A 20,603-nucleotide genomic window follows, 5' to 3' on the forward strand; every position below is an offset into this window, starting at 1 on the left:
TAGGATTCTCTATGTATACTATCATGTCATCTGCAGACAGTGACAGTTTTACTTCTTCTTTTCCAATTTGTATTCCTTTTATTTCTTTTTCTTCTCTGATTGCCGTGGCTAAGGCTTCCAAAACTATGTTGAATAATAGTGGCCAGAGTGGACATCCTTGTCTTGATCCTAATCTTAGAGGAAATGCTTTCAGTTTTTCACCATTGAGAATGATGTTTGCTGTGAGTTTATCGTATACGACCTTTATTATTTTGAGGTAGGTTCCCTCTGTGCCCACTTTCTGTAGAGCTTTTACCATAAATGGGTGTTGAATTTTGTCAAAAGCTTTTTTGCATCTGTTGAGATGATTATATGGTTTTTATTCTTCAATTTGTTAATATGGTGTATCACATTGATTGATTTGCATATATTGAAGAATCCTTGCACCCCTGGGATAAATCCCACTTGCTCATGGGATATGATCCTTTTAATGTGTTGTTGGATTCTCTTAGTATTTTGTTGAGGATTTTTGCATCTATATTCATCAGTGATGTTGCTCTGTAATTTTCTTTTTTTGAAGTATCTTTGTCTGGTTTTGGTATGAGAGTGATGGTGGCCTCATAGCATGAGTTTAGGGGTGTTCCTTCCTTTGCGATTTTTTGGAAGAGTTTGAGAAGGATGGGTGTTAGCTCTTCCCTAAATGTTTGATAGAATTCACCTGTGAAGCCATCTGGTCCTGGACTTCTGTTTGTTGGAAGATTTTTAATCACAGTTTCAATTTCATTACTTATGATTGGTCTGTTCATATTTTCTATTTCTTCCTAGTTCAGTCTTGGAAGCTTATACCTTTCTAAGAATTTGTCCATTTCTTCCAGGTTGTCCATTTTATTGGCATAGAGTTGCTTGTAGTAGTCTCTTGGATGCTTTGTATTTCTGCGGTGTCTGTTGTAACTTCTCCTTATTCTGCGGTGTCTGTTGTAACTTCACCTTTTTCATTTCCAATTTCATTGATTTGAGTTCTCTCCCTCTTTTTCTTGATGAGTCTGGCTAAAGGTTTATCAATTTTGTTTATCGTCTCAAAGAACCAGCTTTTAGTTTTATTGATCTTTGGTATTGTTTTCTTTGTTTCTATTTCATTTATTTCTTCTCTGATCTTTATGATTTCTTTGCTTCTGCTAAGTTTGGGTTTTGTTTGTTCTTCTTTCTCTAGTTCCTTTAGGTGTAAGGTTAGATTGTTTATTTGAGATGTTTTTTGTTTCTTGAGGTAGGCTTGTATTGCTATAAACTTCCCTCTTAGAACTGCTTTTGCTGCATTCCATAGGTTTTGGATCGTCCTGTTTTCGTTGTCATTTGTCTCTAGGTATGTTTTGATTTCCTCTTTGATTTCTTCCATGATCTCTTGGTTATTTAGTAACGTATTGTTTAGCCTCCATTTGTTTGTGTTTTTTACGTTTTTTCCCTGTAATTCATTTCTAATCTCATAGTGTTGTGGTCAGAAAAGGTATTTGATATGATTTCAATTTTCATAGATTAACTGAGGCTTGATTTCTGAACGAACATGTGATCTGTCCTGGAGAATGTTCCGTGTACACTTGAAGAAAGTATAATCTGTTTTTGGATGGAATGTCCTATAAATATCAATTAAATCTGTCTGGTCTGTTGGGTCATTTACAGCTTGTGTTTCCTTATTAATTTTCATTTTGGATGATCTGTCCATTAAGTGTAAGTGAGATGTTAAAGTCCCCCACTATTACTGTGTTACTGTCGATTTCCTCTTTTATAGCTGTTAGCAGTTGCCTTATGTATTGAGGTGCTCCTATGTTGGGTGCATATGTATTTGTAATTGTCATATCTTCTTATTGGATTGATTCCTTGATCATTATGTAGTGTCCTTCCTTGTCTCTTGTAACATTCTTTATTTTAAAGTCTATTTTATCTGATATGAGTATTGCTACTCCAACTTTCTTCTGATATCCATCTGCATGGCATATCTTTTTCCATCCCCCCACTTTCAGTTTGTTTGTGTCCCTAGGTCTGAAGGGCGTCTCTTGTAGACAGCATATATATGGGTCTTGTTTTTGTATCCATTCAGCAAGCCTGTGTCTTTTGTGTCTTTTGGTTGGAGCATTTAATCCATTCACGTTTAAAGTAATTATCAATATGTATGTTCCTATGACCATTTTCTTAATTGTTTTGGGTTTGTTTTTGTAGGTCCTTTTCTTCTCTTATGTTTCCCAGTTAGAGAGGTTCCTTTAGCATTTGTTGTAGAGGTGGTTTGGTGTTGCTGAATTCTCTTAGCTTTTGCTTGTTTGTAAAGCTTTTGATTTCTCCATGGAATCTGAATGAGATCCTTGCTGGATAGAGTAATCTTGGTTATACGTTCTTCCCTTTCCTCACTTAAAGTATGTCATGCCACTCCCTTCTGGCTTGTAGAGTTTCTTCTGAGAAATTAGCTGTTAACCTTATGGGAGTTCCCTTGTATGCTATTTGTCATTTCTCCCTTGCTGCTTTCAGTGATTTTTCTTTGTCTTTAATTTTTGCCAATTTGATTACTATGTGTTTCGGCGTGTTTCTCCTTGGGTTTATCCTGCCTGGGACTCTCTGCACTTCCTGGAGTTCGGTGGCTATTTCCTTTCCCATGTTAGGGAAGTTTTCGACTGTAATTGCTTCAAATATTTTCTCAGGTCCTTTCTCTCTCTCTTCTCCTTCTGGGACCCCTATAATGTGAATATTTTTGCATTTAATGTTGTCCTAGAGGTCTCTTATGCTGTCTTCATTTCTTTTCATTCTTTTTTCCTTTTTCTGTTCCACAGCAGTGAATTCCACCATTCTGTCTTCCAGGTCACTTATCCATTCTTCTGCCTCAGGTATTCTGCTATTGATTTCTTCTAGTGTAGTTTTCATTTCAGTTGTTGTATTGTTCATCTCTGTTTGTTTGTTCTTTAATTCTTCTAGGTCTTTGTTAAACATTTCTTGCATCGACTCCATCTTTGCCTCCATTCTTTTTCCAAGGTCCTGGAACATCTTCACTATTATTATTCTGAATTCTTTTTCTGGAAGGTTGCCTATCTCCATTTCATTTAGTTGTTTTTGTTTTATCTTGTTCCTTCATCTGGTACATAGCCCTCTGCCTTGTCATCCTGTCTATCTTTCTGTAATGTGGTTTTTGTTCCACAGGCTGCAGGATTGTAGTTCTTCTTGCTTCTGCTTTGTGCCCTCTGGTGGATGAGGCTATCTAAGAGGCTTGTGCAAGTTTCCTGATGGGAGGGACTGGTGGTGGGTAGAGCTGGATGTTGCTCTGGTGGGCACAGCTCAGTAAAACTTTAATCTGCTTGACTGCTGATGGGTGGGGCTGAGTTCCCTCCCTGTTGGTTGTTTGGTCTGAGGCGACCCAACACTGGAGCCTACCCAAGCTCTTTGGTGGAGGTAATGGTGGACTCTGGGAGGGCTCATGCCAAGGAGTACGTCCCAGAGCTTCTGCTGCCAGTGTCCTTGTCCTCACGGTGAGCCGCAGCCCCCCCCCGCCCCTGCAGGAAATCCTCCAACATTAGCAGGTAGGTGTGGTTCAGTCTCCCCTGGGGTCACTGCTCCTTCCGCTGGGTCCCGATGCGCACACTGCTTTGCGTGTGCCCTCCATGAATAGAGTCTCTGTTTCCCACAGTCCTGTCAAAGTCCTGCAGTCAAATCCCACCAGCCTTCAAAGTCTGATTCTCTAGGGATTCCTCCTCCCGTTGCTGGACCCCCAGGTTTGGAAGCCTGACGTGGTGTTCAGAACCCTCACTCCAGTGGGTGGACTTCTGTGGTATAGGTGTTCTCCAGTTTGTGAGTCACCCACCCAGCAGTTATGGGATTTGATTATATTGTGATTGCGCCCCTCCTACCATCTCATAGTGGCTTCTCCTTTGTCTTTGGATGTGGGGTGTCTTTTTTAGTGAGTTCCAGTGTCTTCCTGTCAATGATTGTTCAGCAGTTAGTTGTGATTCTGGTGCTCTCGCAAGAGGGAGTGATCCTCTCTACTTTTGATGAAGTCCAATTTATCAATTTTTCCTTTCCTTTCTTATGCTTTTGGTGTAAAGTCAAAGAACTCTTTGCTTAGCTCAATTCCTAAAATTTTCCTCTTATGTTTTTTACTAAAAGTTGTATAGTTTTAACACTCAAGCCCATGATCCATTTTGAATCAATTTTTGTATAAAGTGTGAGATATAGATAGAGGTTCATTTTATTGTATATGGATGTCCAGTTGTCCCAGCACTGATTATTGAAAGGGCTGTTTCTTCTTCCTTTGAATTACTTATGTACCTTTATCAAATAATCCATTGAGCATGTTTGTCTGAGTGTATTTCTAGGTTCTCTATTGTGCTCCATCATTCTCGATGTGTCTGTCCCTCTGCCAAGACCACACAGTCCTGATTATTAGAGCTACATAGCGGGCCTTAATATCAGATAAAGTGATTCCTCCCACTTCATTCTCTTTTTTCAAGATTATTTTTAGCTATTCTAGGGCCTGTGCCTTTCCACATCAACTTTAGAATAAGTCTCTTTATGTCTACAAAAAAAAGAAAAAACTTGCTAGGAGTTTGATAGGAATTTCATTAAACCTACACATCAATTTGGGAAGAGCTGACATCTTTATTATGTTGAATCTTCCAATTCATGAACATGGTATTTCCATTTACTTAGGTCTCGTCTGCTTTCTTTTACCAACATTTTATAATTTTCAGCCTGTGTTCCCTGTACAGGTTTGTTAAGTGCATAGCTAAACAGTTAATTTCTTTGGAATGATTGTAAATAATATTGTGCCTTTAATTTTGGCTTCCACATCCTTACTGTTAGTATGCAGGTATCTGATTGGTTTTTGTATATTGATCTTGTATCTTGCAACCTTACTGAACTCACTGATTAGTTCTAAGAGTCTTTTGGTAGATTCCTTGAGGTTTTCTCTGTAGACAATCATGCATCTGCAAATATAGACTATTTTATGTCTGTCTTTCCAGTTGTATGCCTTTTATTTCTTTTACTTGCCTTATTGCAGTGACTGTTTTATGCAACTGTGTTGAATAAGAGTGATGAAACTAACATCTTTCTGTGTTCTTGATTTTTGGAGAAAAGCTTTCAGTTTTTCATCATTAAGTATGACATTAGCTGTAAGGGTTTTGTAGATTCTATTTATCAATTTGAGATAGTAAACCTCTATTTCTGACTTGCTGAGAGTTTTTATCATGAATGGGAAAATTGGATATCCATATGCAGAAGAATGAAATTGGACCCTATCTCACACCACATACAAAAGTCAACTCAAAATGGATGAAAGACTTAAACGTAAGGCCTGAAACTATAATACTATTAGTAGAAAACATAGGGAAGGAGCTTCTTTTTTTTTTTATTTTTATTGAGTATAGTTGATTTACAACATTGTGTTAGTTTTAAGTGTACAGCAAAGTGAATCTGTTATACATATACATATATCCACTCTTTTTAAGGCTCTTTTCCCATATAGGCCATTACAGGGTACTGAGTAGAGTTCCCTGTGCTATACAGTAGGTCCTTATTGGTTATCTTATATATAGTAGTGTGTATATGTCAATCCCAATTGTTTCCAATTTAACCCTCCCCACCCCCTTACCCCCGGGTAACCATAAGTTTATTTTCTACATCTGTAACTCTATTTCTGTTTTAAGATATGTTCATTTGTACCCTTTCTTAGGTTCCACATATAAGTGATATCATAGGATATTTGTCTTTCTCTGTCTGACATAGGGAAGGAGCTTCTTGACATTGGTCTGGGCAATGTTTTTTTTGTTTTTTTTTTTAATTAAGGTACAGTTGATGTACAATATTATATAAGTTTCAGGTGTACAACATAATGATTCACAGTTTTGAAGATTATATTCCCTTTATAGTTATTATAAAATATTGGCTCTATTCCCTGTGTTGTACTATATATCCTGGTAGCTTATTTATTTTATACTTAGTAGTTTGTGCCTCTTAATCCCCTACCCCTATCTTGCCCCTCCCCGCATCTCTCTCCTCATTGGTAACCACTAGTTTGTTCTCTATATTGGTGAGTCTGTTTATTGTTATATCAACTAGTTAGTTTTATTTTTCAGATTCCACTCATAAGTGATATCATACAGAATTTGTCTTTTGGCTTTTTTATATGACTCCTGATTTAAAAATGGGCAACAGGTATTATGAAAAGGTGTCCAACATCACTAATCATCAGAAATGTAAATCAAAACCACAACGAAGATTGGAATTGACATATACACACTACTATATATAAAATAGGTAACTAATAAGAACCTTCTGTGTAGCACAGGGAACTCTACTGAAAACTCTGTAATGACCTATATGGGAAAAGAATCTGAAAAAGAGTGGATATATGTACATGTATAACTGATTCACTTTGCTGTACACCTGAAACTAACACAACATTATAAAGCAACTAAAAATTAATTAAGAAAAGAAAAGCACAATGAGATATCACCTCATATGTGTTAGAATGGCTATTATCAAAAAGACAAAAGATAACAAGTGCTGGAGAGGGTGTGGAGAAAAGGGGACCCTCGTGCACTGTTGGTGGGAATGTAAATGATGCAGCCACTATGAAGAACAGTATGGAGGTTCCTCAGGAAATTAAAAATAGAGCTGCCAGCAACCCACTTCTGGTCCTATATCCAAAGGAAGTGAGGTCAGGATCTCAAAGAGATATCTGCACCCTCATGTTCATTGCAGCATTATTCACAATAGCCAAGATGTGGAAACAACCTAAGTGTCCATCAGTGGACAAATGAACAAAGAAGATGTGAGATAGATAGATAGACAGACAGACAGAGACGGGAGTATTAGTCAGCCTTAAAAAAGAAATCCTGCCATTTGCAATGACATGGATGAATTTGGAGGATGTTATGGTAAGTGAAATAAGTCTGACAGAGAAACACAAATACTGCATGTTCTCACTTATATGCGGAATCTAAAAAGTCAAACTCATAAAAACAGAAAGTAGAATGATTGCCAGGGACTGGAAGGTGGGCAGGAAGGAGAGATACTGGACAAAGGGCACCAAGTTTTAATTATGCAGGATGAATAAGTCCTGGAGACCTAACATACAGCCTGGTGACTATAGTTAACTATAGTGTTAGTGTGTCCTGGAAATTTGCTAAGAGATTAAATTTTAAGTGTTCTCACCAAAAAAAAAGTTACCTATGTGAGGTGATGGATATGTTAATTAACTTGATTATGGTAGACACTTCACAATGTCTATGTACATCAAAACATCACATTGTACAGCTCACATATACAGAACTTCTATTTGTCAATTATACCTCAACAAAGTGGGGAAATGAAAAAAGAGAGAGAAAAGGTGCTCTTCTCACAATTCCATTCCCCACCAGGTCTGACTGTCAGATTTGGAATCCTTTCCCCCCTCTTTCTCAATAGCACTTTGTTCCTTTTAATTGGAATAAGATGGAAATTTCAGGAAACAAGAGACAGAATCTGGTCAAAGTGGTTTTCATGCTTTTGCTCCCAGTCGAATCAGCTCAAGTCTTGGGAGGGAGCATCCCCACGTCCTGTAGCTCCGGACCTGAGAGAAATGCTCCACAGACACCTCTCTGCTGCTCACTCAGTGACCAGAGAGTTTGAGGTTATCGCTCACTAAGTCTAAAACCAGGCCCTCATAAAGAATACTAAGGAATGCTCTAGTAGGAGAGAATTCTGACCCTAGTCTTTCTTCTCCGAGACAGAAACTGTGACCCTGTAGTGAAATCCAATTACAACTTCCTCTTGCTTTATTTGGAAATGAAGGATTTTTCCCAACATAATTAAAAAAAAAAATTCAGGAGGCAATATTCCTGAACAAGGGACCCTGAATAAAGAATTTGTAGATGTAATTTATCTGCCTCAGGATACAACATAGAAATGATGCAGTGAGGGCCTACCTTCCTAAGGTAATAGAATGTTACTTTATTCTTATATTCTTTATTCAATATCTAAAGATTATTGGCCATACATTGGCTGGTAGCAGCTATTCCCATGAAAAAAAATCATTCTACTGTAGTGCCAGTTGCTCAGGCCACATATGGGATTTTCTTAGCTATCCCTGATAATAGGACACCACAAGTGGAGTGCCAGACTTCCTGGCTCAAGTAGGAGGTGGCGGCTGGGATAAAATGGCCCTGCCATTAAATGTGCACTGGACACATGGCTGCTGGGCACCTGGGGCCTCGGCAGGCTCTGTATGAGGAAAGAGAAGGATTAAACCAAGCCTGGCCTCCCCAGGGTTCACGCCCCGCTCTTCCTAACGTGGTGCATCAGCCACCTTAATGAATGAGTAAACTCAACTACCTAGATATATACTCAAAACTAAAAACAAAACAAAATAAAACCCTGATATCATGAATGAGTGTGCGTTGACCATGGCTTTGGTTATCTGCATAAAGTCATCTGCGGAGATTTAGCCCACTGGTAGTTTTAAGTCACTGTAAGTAAGCAGCCATGATATTGGAGATTTATTTCCCATGATGAGAAATATTTGTGGGTTACTTAGTGCAAAATAACAGAAGGAGAGAATGATGTATCTCTACTAGGCATTTCAAAAGTGCAGTATATTATCACATGCTCTAGCTGAAGAAACAGACATTTGCCTGAAACTTGCAACAAAAATGCCATTTTTCTAAATTTGATAACAGTTTTTATCTTGGGACGTGGGAGGACAGGGAGTGGCTTAGGACTTCTACTTTCTACACTCAACACGTCTGTGATATTTAGAGACTTTTATAATTAAGCAATTATAACAAAAATCGAGTAATAAATATTGTTCTACATCATAAATGCTGACTCAACCCTGTTTAAAAACAAGAGAGAGATTTCAAAAAATAAAAAACAAGAGGGCAATATTTTTAAAGGAAAATAAATCAAATGTGATAAACTCAGTGCCTGCCCCTATAGAGGGACAACAAGATGACTGTGACAGGTCTGCTCCAGAGGTGCTTTCTTCTGACAGAGTCTGGTGGTTTCTCAGTCTGTGACCCACATTTAATGAGCCTCTTTAGTTGGCCTTTCCCAGGGTTCACTCACAACTCTTCGTAGATAATCTCAAAGCCCTCCTGCTGGAGCAAGTGTTATTTTCTAGGCAGCTCTCACCAAAGGGCAGCCTAATAGTTAACAAGCTTCAGATCCAGAGGCTTCAGGGTCTCATTTCTGGCCAAGGATGTATGTGCCACACACAATAACACTGTCAGAACTTTTCTGTCTTATAAGGAGATTTTGACATCGTAACAAAAGAACTCAGTATCCTCCTAAATATTAACTTCTCCTTCTCTGAGAACAACTCGTAAGGGCTCAGGGATTATGTCACTCCTAGCAGCAAAATGAGGGTCTGTTTTCTGTAAAACTGTGAAGCTGTGTTTTCAGGGTTCGCTCTTTCATTTCAGATAGTTCACGTTACCAGGTTCTAAGGTCAGTTGCACTATACAGTCAGCTCTCCTTATCTGCAGGTTCCACATCCACAGATGCAACCAACCGTAGATCTAAAATATTTGAAAAAAAAAATTCCAGAAAGTTCCAAGAAACAAAACTCGAACTGCATGCCAGCAACTATTTACAAATCATTTACATTGTATTAGGTATTATAAGTAATCTAGAAATGACTTAAAGTATATGGAAGGATGTGTGTAGGTTTTATGTAAACACTACTCCATTTTATATAAGGGACTTGAACATCTGAGGATTTTGGTGTCCATGGGGTCCTGGAACCAATCTCGAGGGACTGTGTATTCCAGACAAGGGTATCTGTAATTCAGCCTGCATATTTAGAATTAAAACAGACTCCTAAACTTGCAAAGCTTTAGAGACTTGAAAAGGAATAGCATTCCATGATAGGAAATACAATGTGCATGATAGGAAATACAATAGCATTCCATGGTAGGAAATACAATTCCAATGTTCTCCGGGTTTAGCTTGATTTGGAGAAAAGGCGATGTTAACTTCAGACTTTAACAACCAGATATTTTAGATGAAGTGCCTGAATGTCCAGAAATATCCACAGAGCTTCCTGCTGTGGTTTGATCCGTAATACCTCTCTCTGACATGCCTCATTTGGTATTTTAGGAGTTTGTGATGATCGTCGTCTTTGGTTTGGAGTTCATCATTCGAATCTGGTCTGCAGGCTGCTGTTGCCGGTACAGAGGATGGCAAGGAAGACTGAGATTTGCCCGGAAGCCCTTCTGTGTTATAGGTGAATATCAAAGTCCTGGATACCTAGATTTATGACACCGCATCCTTTTCTTCTTCTGTTTCCAGTATCGCAGCATTTAGTTAATGTTAAAAGCTAACCTTCATGGATTATTCACCATGGGCCAGCAATCTCGTGTTTTGAAAGCGCTGACTCATTTAATCCTCTTCATAACATGATGAGGTAGGTATTTTTATTATCCCCATTTTAAGATGAAGAAATTGGGGCACAGAGGGGTGAAGTGAGTTGCTAAAAGTCATCCAGGTAGTTAGTGGTGGAGCTGGGATTTGAGCCACATGGTCTAGCTCTGAAATACCCACTTGTGTCAGGTTAAGTTAGGCTGAAATACATGGTTCTCGAGTGTCACCCTGAGTTTGGGAGCATTGATTACACTAAGTATAAAGACCCCTTTTTGCTCTACAGTGTAAGCAGTACCCCTTTTATACTCTTGATCTGCTGGAATGTATAAGTGTAGTTGTCCTGGTAAAGCATGTTAATGAGCATGCCTCAAGAATAATTACAAGTATGTTTATGCACTGTAACTGTTAGACCTGATAAAGTGTTTATCCTCTGAAATTTGAGTCCCCACCCGACAGTCCCCAAATAAATATCACATCCCTGCAGCTCCCTGGCTGCTGTCCTTTCAAAGAGATTCCATTCACCTGGGTACCAGCCTGAAATTATAAAACATTCCGGAGTTAAGATCTGGCACCTCCAAGTAATATACTTAAAAGTGGATCATAAAATTGAAAACCTTAGTCAATTATATCTCAGTTTTCAATTAATCGATTAATTTTTTAAGTAAGGTGTCTACATCATGGCCCTTTTTCCCTAAATATTTCAGTGTGGGTTTTCCAAAATAAGGACATTCTTTTACCTAACCTTCCATAAATTGGACATTAACACAATACCTTAACTAATCTGCTGGTTGTATCGCGGTTTTGCCAGTTGACCCAATAATGTCATTTGTAGCATTTTCCCTCCGGGGCGGGACCCAGTCTGGGTCACAACTCTGTCTGGTCATCACGCGTCTTTGGTCTCATTCATCTAGAACCGTTCGTCAGCCTTTCTCTGTCTTTCCCAACACTGACATTTTTGAAGAATTTGGCCTATTTTTTAGAAATAGAATGTTATTCCTTTGGGGAAAGGAAAAGAAAACCCTGTATACTATACAAAAGCTTGTTGTTATTGTTGATGTTGTAGTTGCTGGTGTTATTCAAGAGCTATGTTTGGTTTTCTTGCTCTTTTTTCCTTCCCACTTCTTTGGTAGCCATTCAAATCCAAATGCTGAAAGCTCTCGGTGAGATTTACTTATTTCAGCTATTTCCAATCTGAGAAAGTGGGGTTTTGATTTACAAGCTAGTTTAAACTAAGCTCTTCATCAGCTGCTGGTTTGCCATTTTGTTTCAGGAGTTGGGAATTGTTGAGCACCTTTAGTTTCCTCCCTAACCCCTGTTCCTTAAGGAGGAAGTGGAGAAACCCCCTCCACGGGGACTGTAAGAGGAACCCTTTGTCCCATCTATCCTCCCAGTGCGGTGTGAGTGGCGCACGTCCTGGGCACAGGAGCGGGAGGGCTCCCCACACGCATGCACGTTTCCGGAGCCGCCGTTCCTTCAGCCAGGCGTTATGGACGTGGGGCTGTGTGTGAAGCCCTGCGGGTACCGCAGTGAATCTAGTGCAATTCTAAGTTACATCAACCTTGAAACATCTTGTTTGGCCTTCACTAACACAGTCTGTCTGTCCGGCTGCCCCTCTTCTGCCACAGAGGTGTGGAGGAGAGTGGGAGCCAATGCCCAGCCTTGCGGGTCCACCCAGCCCCCAGGCGGGCCCACCCAGTTCTGCGGGTCCACCCAGCCCCTGGGGTGCATCAGTGAAGGCACTTCATTTTCCTCTGGAGGTTTTTCCTCTTTTTTAATTCCCTGCTCAAGCTACACCACAAAACACTGTAACTCGATGTGGAATTACAGCACAAGAACTTCCTGTCCTATGAGAGACCCAAACAAAACCATTCACAAGGCAGATGGTTTGACCAGGGCTCACTCAGCTTCTACAGGATAAGGTTGGTTCATGGATGACTGCAGGAACGTTCCATTCCAGGCTTTAAAACCAATTTAAAATTGGTTTTATTCCAATTCCAGAGGCAATGCCAATGTATTTCTGGCTTCTAAGCTAAAAAGCAGATTCTTTCCCAGACGCCTGCTGCCCTTTGATAGCTGTTCTCAGCTATGGATACATCAGCACAACTTAGTCCTTTAATCTTTCTCTTCCTGTCTCGGATCCGTTCAGGTCTTGGTGTAACGCATGGTTCTGAAGACGACGTTGTCATCTTCTGTAACTTAGCCACCTTTGAGCCTGTCAACTGTGACCTTACAGATTTAGTATGACATGGTTTAGGTGTGGCTGGAGTTTAGTTACCTCTTCAGGCCTTTTCTTCATTTGGATATTTGACCTCTAGTGAATCTATTGCTTTGGAAGAAAATTTCACGAATAAATATATAATGAATCCCCATTAGAAAAAAAACAAGATTTGTACTTACATTTAGGATAACTATGCACTTTTCAGTCGTTTTTTTGAGGTACGTGTAATGGTTTGATTCATGGTCCAGATGAAGCAATGAAATAGTAAAACGTGTTCAAACGTGGGTCTTGAGGATGAGGTCAGTAAGATGTAACCTACACAGAGGAACCGAGGTCACCTGCCTGAAGGCGGCAGGCTGTAGCAGGTGGCTGCTGGGGCCCTTTCTAGGCCTGCTTAATAGGCCCATAAAAAATGATTGGTGTCAGGGGTTAAACGATAAAGCAAAATGTAAAGTGAACCCTGGATTTCCCTTGTTTTGCCTAATTTACTGTGGCAAAATGGACAAAGAAGTAGCATCTCCCTCATCTGTCCGTGATAACTGTTGTGAGTTTGGAAATGTAGCTAACCTCTCTCAAGACTCCATGTATCTGTAAGATTTGGTTACTCTGAACATGCCAAATACACACCGAACACTTTTAGAAGGCTTGAGCATTCAAGAAAGGAACCATAGAAGAGTGGTAGCCTGGCTGTGCCTGCAGCGCGGGGAGTGCTTTCTGGAAGCACCCCTGTGTTGCTCTTTCCAGCTGAAACAGACCAAAGCTACTACAGCCGTCACCTAGCGAGCCCTGCAGACCAACTGTTAGTATTTGGACACAAGGTGATAGAGGCCCACGAGCTGATTCCCGAAGACTGCAGAACTTCCCCTCCTGACCTGCCCACCCCTCCACCCCTGCATTGGAGCCAGAACCAGGGCATTTCCAAATATTGTTGATTTGAGAAATCATAAAATCATTATATTCTTGGGTTTGAAAAACATATTTTAAACAACTGTAACCTAAGGGAAGAAAAAAAATCTATTCAATTTTTTAATTAGATGCTCTCTTTCATTACCATGTTGATTTATCTCTGCTTGATTTGAGGCGTTTGCTTTGAAAATTGGTAAAAGCTTATCTTGAATTACAAAATTCTTCCTTACACCTATGTGTTCAATTTACATCTCTTCCCTAAGACGCTGTTGAAATAACATTTTTACATACATCTGGGGGCCGTAATCGCTGCCCTGTGACTGGGAGAGTCAAGAACATTTGGGGATATCTAACGAGCTGCCCTCATTTACCTGGACTGACTGCTTTCTGATTTCTCTCCTTTCAAACACAACTCATTCACTTGTGACCTCAGTATTGAGAACGTGTGAAATAACCTCGAAGACTGAGTTCATAGTCACTCCTTTTCTAACTTCCGTTAATGACCTACCTGAAAGTTGCAAACCATACCAAAGGCTGGTGCCTAGATCACGATGATGAGCCTGATCTGTCAGGAGGCCAACCAGTTCCCTGTAGCCACATCTTTTCTGGATGCCCCAGTGACTCTGTCTAGAGACATATGTAACAGGGCCATACTTCTCAGTCTTGCAGTGCATTTCAGGGAAGCAGAAAACACCAGCCTGTGGTTAATCGTGGATCTGTATTTGATGCTGAATATAAGTCGGTTTTTAATTGCTATTTTAGCAGTTCTCCTTCAGTGTAATATTTCCACAGGAGGACGAAAGAGGCAAACCTCAGCACGGATATTTCCCCCTGAATGGAGCATATATGCCATTGACATGAGATAACAGTCACTCCTGAAAATGCCAACAAGTGTATTTTTTTAATGAGAAGAAAATAACCAGTGTCTTCTTTGGCTAAAACAAAATTGGAGCCTTTATTAAAATCAACCACACAGCCAAGGCCACTCTAATATATCTGTGAGTTCATCCTATTAAAAGGCAGCTTCAGCTGCTAATGTGTTGGAAAGCTGTATCAGAGACTCTCAGACTGCCACTGGTTCTGAACTGAAGATTGAGACACCATTTTTCTTCCTCTCCAGGTTCTCCATCTTTGGTTCCAAGAGACATACTCTTCAACTGCGTCATTTTTTACACCTTCTAATCTCCTCTGCCCTTTAGTAGAAGTTATGTTCTCTTGGGTTATTTCCTGTCAGTCATATACTCTTCTGCTGTTTCTCTTTCCATCTAAGTGTTCAAACTCCGTTGCATGTGGTCGCCTCCATGTGATTAACTGGGCCATCTGAGGACCATTGAACCCTGTTGGGTTGATTGACCACATAACATTAAAGCCATTTCAATCCTTCTGATTAATAAGAGCTGATATTTATTGAGACTTGCGACGTGATGGGTACTGCTCTTGAACTCTATAAATATTGTCTTATTTAATCCTACATGAGTTTTATAATATCCTTTTTAAGGATGAGGAAGTAAGCTAAGGCTTAAGAAACTTGTCCAAAGTTAGAAAGATGGTGAATGAAAGAACCAGGATTTCAGTCTAGAAAAATATACCTACCTGATGAGCTGTTTTCACTCACAACACTTCTGACACCTAATGTGTGGCGGTTTTTCCTCACACCAACCAATTCTCCAACTTTCCGGACACCAACTTGGTGTTCAACAACTCAGTACAGTCCTGACACTAACAACTGGTATTAGCACAGACCCCACAGGTTCAGGGCTTAATCCCACAGGACTTCCCCTCCTCGACATCAGATGCCAGCCACAGTGAGGTGCCCAGGCTAACATACTTCTGCCTGGCTGACTACAGTTTGGGGGCTCCAGTAACTCCCCACCTCACTAGAATGACACAGAACTCAATAAAGTGCTGTACCTTATATTATATTATATTATATTATCTATAATCCAAGAACAGCAGCCAAAGGAAGAGGCACACAGGGCAGGTATTTGGGGCAAAGGACTGGGTAACATGCAGTTTCCATGCCTCCGCCAGGCGCCCCGCCTCCCAGCACCCATATGTTTACCAACCCGGACACTCTCCAGTACCCATGGTTTAGAGATTTTCATGGAGCTTTTACTCCAGAGGCACAAGTGATTAAATCATTGGCTACTGGTGATAGCCTGGAGCTCCAGGCTCCTTTCCCTCCCCAGAGGTCCAGGGTGGGGCTGGCCCTCTCATCATGCCTTTGTCTTTCTGGTCACCAGCCCCCATCTTGAAGCTCTCTAGGGACTCCCAGCCACCTCGTTATCATACAGAAGGCACTTGTCATGCCAGAGATTCCAAGGTTCAGGGGTGTGTGCAAGGAACCCAGAACATTGAGCAAGTATCTACTTCCCAGAGTACCACAGTACCCAACTGTGAGAAGATTGCACTCACTGTTCATTAGTATTTTTAAATTAAATTTAGTTAACCTTGTCCATTGTCATCAACTTACATTTGTAATATTCGTTATTTGTATACAAATATTATCATTTCTAATCTGAAATCTTTGAATGAGAAGCCAGACTTCACAAAATGACATTAATTGCAGTATCAGCCTTAAATATTAGCCTTATTATTTCAACTAGATCAGGTTACCTGTGCTGCTCTCCAACCTAAAGAAGAAATTAAGCCCTAAAGTAGACTTACTTGCCTCATACAGGACTGCATACCCTTTTGAACAATGTTATCATGAGGTCCCTGGGTATTTCCTAATTAAAGGCATCTCCAGATAAGTGATATCACTCCCAGAAATGCCTTCGCATGTTTGTTCACGTTAGTAGACCCTTGGAGACCTGTTTAGGTCACTGTTGACCTGGTGCACAAATTTGAACTTATAATATAGTTTGATCAGCTGATAAGACTTGACCATATAGAGAATACGCTTAGAGGAAATGGATAGCTAAAGATTATTTCCCACTCCTTCTATAAACTTCAGTGGCATACTACGATATATTGTACTAATATTCTGTATTTTCAAATGTTATGTAAGAAAATTCATTCACAGAGCACTTATTATGTGCCAAACATGACCTTAGGTGCAAAGGACCCAAAGATGGATAAAACATGATCCCTGCCTGTAAGAGTACGGTCTCCCATGCCCGTGGAGAAGGAGGGGCACTAATTATGTTGATTCAGAGCAAAAGTGATGGAGGTAGAAGTAGTCTGGACAGAAAGGTGTAGAACATCATGACCGACTGAGCAGAGGAATGAAAGATCCCCTGCATTCTGAGCTCAGTCACCCAGCAAACATCTACACAATGTCCACCATGTCCAAGCGCGATTCTAGATGCCAGGGATGCTGTGTGGCTCTAAATGGGCAGTGTACTCCTTCCTGTCAAGCTAATATTCCAGTGGACAGAGAAAAATAATATGCAAACATATTTTTTAGAAATAATGTCAACTAGAGATAGCGTTATGAAGGATATAAGCAGAGAGATTGGGGGCTTCTTTAGATCGGGTGGCCCAAGGGGGTCTTTCTAAGGAGTGGGACACTCAAGTCAACCTGAGTATTAGAGAAGCCACAATGAGAAGATGTGGGCACAGATCTCTCCAGGCCAGGGAGCAGGCATTGCAAAGATTCTTGAGACCCAGTGAGCTTGGCTGGTACCAGGAAGAGACACATTGTCATTGCAGCTGGAGCTCAGTGAGAAGTGGGAGGTGATGGATGGACAGCCACCCCTGGGGGCCGTGGGGGCCGCGTGAGGGCGTATAGTTGCCTGAGACAAGGCAGCATCTAGGATGGGCCACCAGGCAAAGGTCCAATAGATTGCTGGTGGGCCTAATGCTAAATATTTGGGTTAAAAAAATTTTTGATCAGGCAACAAAAAGTATGGCTACATAAGGCTCTGGGTCTCTTGGTCATCTGTCTATACCTGTCTGAACTTCATAGCGGAATATACAAATCATTACCCATCCAGAAAAATATAAACCTGTCTCTTGGACTTTTCATCTACATATCTACCCTTAGAAACATGAAATGTCCAAACTGAAAAGAAACGTGTTCTTTCCCGTGAGCAGCAGGAACTAGGAGAAGGTGATGAGAGCTCTCCCATTCCCCTTGGAAACTATCACCAGGAAGCAATTCCCAAGGGCCTCTTAGCAAAGGACTCTGCGACATATATTTAGTTATGGCTGCAACACAGATTTGTTTCATTAAAGGTTATCTACTTCCTTTGAGAAATTGTCCCTTTCTGCCTTGAGATGTTCTCTGAAGACTCGCGATCAGTTGGAAGCATTAAGCTGTCTCTCTGGGGTCATTCTTCTGAGTGGTGCTTGGAATTTGCCAGTAGTAGCCCCCATAGCCTCAGTGGAAGTCAAGCAGTTCAGCGCCTGTACGCGCCGTGGAGATATTCCTGGCACCTGTTAGGGTTTGTGTCTTATTTTTAATAAATACCACAGAGCGCTCCATGCAGCTGTGTGCAGCGTTTGAGAGCTGGATAATATGCTGTGCAGTGGGAGTCTTTTAAAATTAGATCTTAAAGCTTCTTTCCTGCTAAGAATCTCAACAACAGTATAAATGCATCTTTAATTCATCAAAGAATACCTTCTGTAACAGAATTTGGAGCTCAGTTAGAACATAGAGCTCGTAAAGCAGCACCATGTCCCTCTGAGATGTTGCTTCTCTCACTCTGTAGACAGAAAAATTGAGGCCTGGCACAGAGCAGGTGCTCCGTGCTCAGCCCCCAAGTCAGCAGTGGAGCTGGAGCAGGAAGCCAGCCTCCTGTGGCTCACAGCTCTAAAGCATTACCTCTTGAGAGTCAAATTTAATTACCATATAGTCCAGTTAATCTCCACATGCAAGAATAACGAGGGAGCAGGAAAAAGGAATTTATTAACAGGTTGGTGGGAGAGCATGTGACATAGATTAGCAACTTTCTTGTCAGCGTGTTCTAGGTGGTGTCCGTTGCCGTGAGAGATTATCCTGATTCCACGGGCCACAACTGGCAAAGGACTGCTTGATTTTTCTCACTTTGAAATATAAGTAAATGTTCCACTGGAAAATGCTGCAGAACCACCGTTTTTTCAGAAATAAAACTTCCTGATTTTTAAAAAATAACAATAATAATAATAAGAGAAAAAAGAGTGCGTAGTTCCCCTCTGCACTCCTTCTGGGTAAAAAGAAAGAACCACGTTGAATTAAATGCTCAACTCACATCCTTCCTTGAAACAAGAGATGAGTGAACCTTTGCTTCATTTTTGAATTTTGATTACTTTTCCACTAATCCACAGTGGCTGTGAACTTGCTGGACCATCTATGGCTTCTTTACTGCACACGTATTAGAAAATAGACAACAGTTTAGGGCTGTATTTAGATAAGAAATCTTCCTTTGATACTGAATATAACAGGAGGTTAGGATTGGGGCACTTGATGTTACACGAACAGGAATAAAATTTCATGATTTAAAAGTATAAATCGTATTTACAAACTATCTCATATAACCCCCATAGCAATCTTATTGAAACTGAAAAAGATGAGGTTTCCCATTTATATATTAAAAAACTGAGACTTAGATTAGGGGCCTTATCAAGGGTCACACTGCATAAGCAAAAGAGTCAACAAAAAAAGAGAGATGTGCTCAACATCAAGTCCCAACATCTTTCTGTGACACCGTGTCATCTCCCTGCATCACTCACGTATGGCACCACAGGAGCAAATCAGTAAACCATGTGACAGTCTGAGTGAGTCCCATCCCCAGATCTTCCCCACCCCACAAGAGACACTGGCTAATGTGAAGTCTGAGAGAAAATAGATGTTTGTTCCTTTTCCCAACAGTCATCTTCCTAAGATCTGGCCCTTCGTTACAACTTTTTATTTTGAAGTAACTTTGGACTTACTTAAAAGTTGCAAAAAGAATAGAGAGGCACATTCACAGAAAGATAGACAAGATGAAAAGGCAGAGGGCTGTGTACCAGATGAAGGAACAAGGTAACACCCCAGAAAAACAACTAAATGAAGTGGAGATAGGCAATCTTCCAGAAAAAGAATTCAGAATAATAATAGTGAAGATGGTCCAGGACCTCGGAAGCAGAATGGAGGCAAAGATCGAGAAGATGCAAGAAATGTTTAACAAAGACCTAGAAGAATTGAAGAACAAACAAACAGAGATGCACAATACAATAACTGAAATGAAAACTACACTAGAAGGAATCAATAGCAGAATAACTGAGGCAGAAGAACGGATAAGTGACCTGGAAGACAGAATGGTGGAATTCACTGCTACGGAACAGAATAAAGAAAAAAGAATGAAAAGAAATGAAGACAGCCTTAAGAGACCTCTGGGGCAACATTAAACACAACAACATTTGCATTATTGGGATCCCAGAGGAGAAGAGAGAGAGAAAAGACCAGAGAAAATATTTGAAGAGATTATAGTCGAAAACTTCCCTAACATGGGAAAGGAAATAGCCACCCAAGTCCAGGAAGTGCAGAGAGTCCCAGGCAGGATAAACCCAAGGGGAAACACGCCAACACACATAGTAATCAAATGGGCAAAAACTGAAGACAAAGAAAAATTATTGAAAGCAGCAAGGGAAAAATGACAAATAACATACAAGAGAACTCCCATAAGGTTAACAGCTGATTTCTCAGCAGAAACTCTACAAGGAACATACATATCGATAATTACCCTAAATGTGAATGGATTAAATGCTCCAACCAAAAGACACAGGCTTGCTGAATGGATACAACAACAAGACCCATATGTATGCTGTCTACAAGAGACCCAATTCAGACCTAGGGACACACACAGACTGAAAGTGAAGGGATGGAAAAAGATATTCCATGCAAATGGAAATCAAAACAAAGCTGGAGTGGCAATACTCATGTCAGATAAAATAGACTTTAAAATAAAGAATGTTACAAGAGACAAGGAAGGACACTACCTAATGATCGATGGATCAATCCAAGAAGAAGATATGACGATTAAAAATATATATGCACCCAACATAGGAGTACCTCAGTACATAAGGCAACTGCTAACAGCTATAAAAGCGGAAATCAACAGTAACACAATAATAGTGGGGGACTTTAACACCTCACTTACACCAATAGACAGATCATACAAAATGAAAATAAATAAGGAAACAGAAGCTTTAAATGACACAA

The 20,603-nt window shown here is 40.3% G+C and overlaps 1 protein-coding gene across 3 annotated transcripts in view; it reads left to right on the forward strand.

The window, feature by feature from the left end:
• The window catches only part of KCNQ5 (potassium voltage-gated channel subfamily Q member 5), a 616,346-nt gene that overhangs the window by 419,439 nt on the left and 176,304 nt on the right, over nucleotides 1-20,603 (forward strand). For all 3 annotated transcript variants that reach the window (XM_028494701.2, XM_028494702.2, XM_028494703.2), the window contains exon 3: nucleotides 10,090-10,216. In XM_028494701.2, the coding sequence (XP_028350502.1) occupies nucleotides 10,090-10,216 (127 nt within the window). The remainder of the gene's footprint in view (nucleotides 1-10,089; nucleotides 10,217-20,603) is intronic.

This window comes from Physeter macrocephalus, chromosome 10 (assembly GCF_002837175.3).
Source record: "Physeter macrocephalus isolate SW-GA chromosome 10, ASM283717v5, whole genome shotgun sequence".
Classification (NCBI taxonomy): domain Eukaryota; kingdom Metazoa; phylum Chordata; class Mammalia; order Artiodactyla; family Physeteridae; genus Physeter; species Physeter macrocephalus.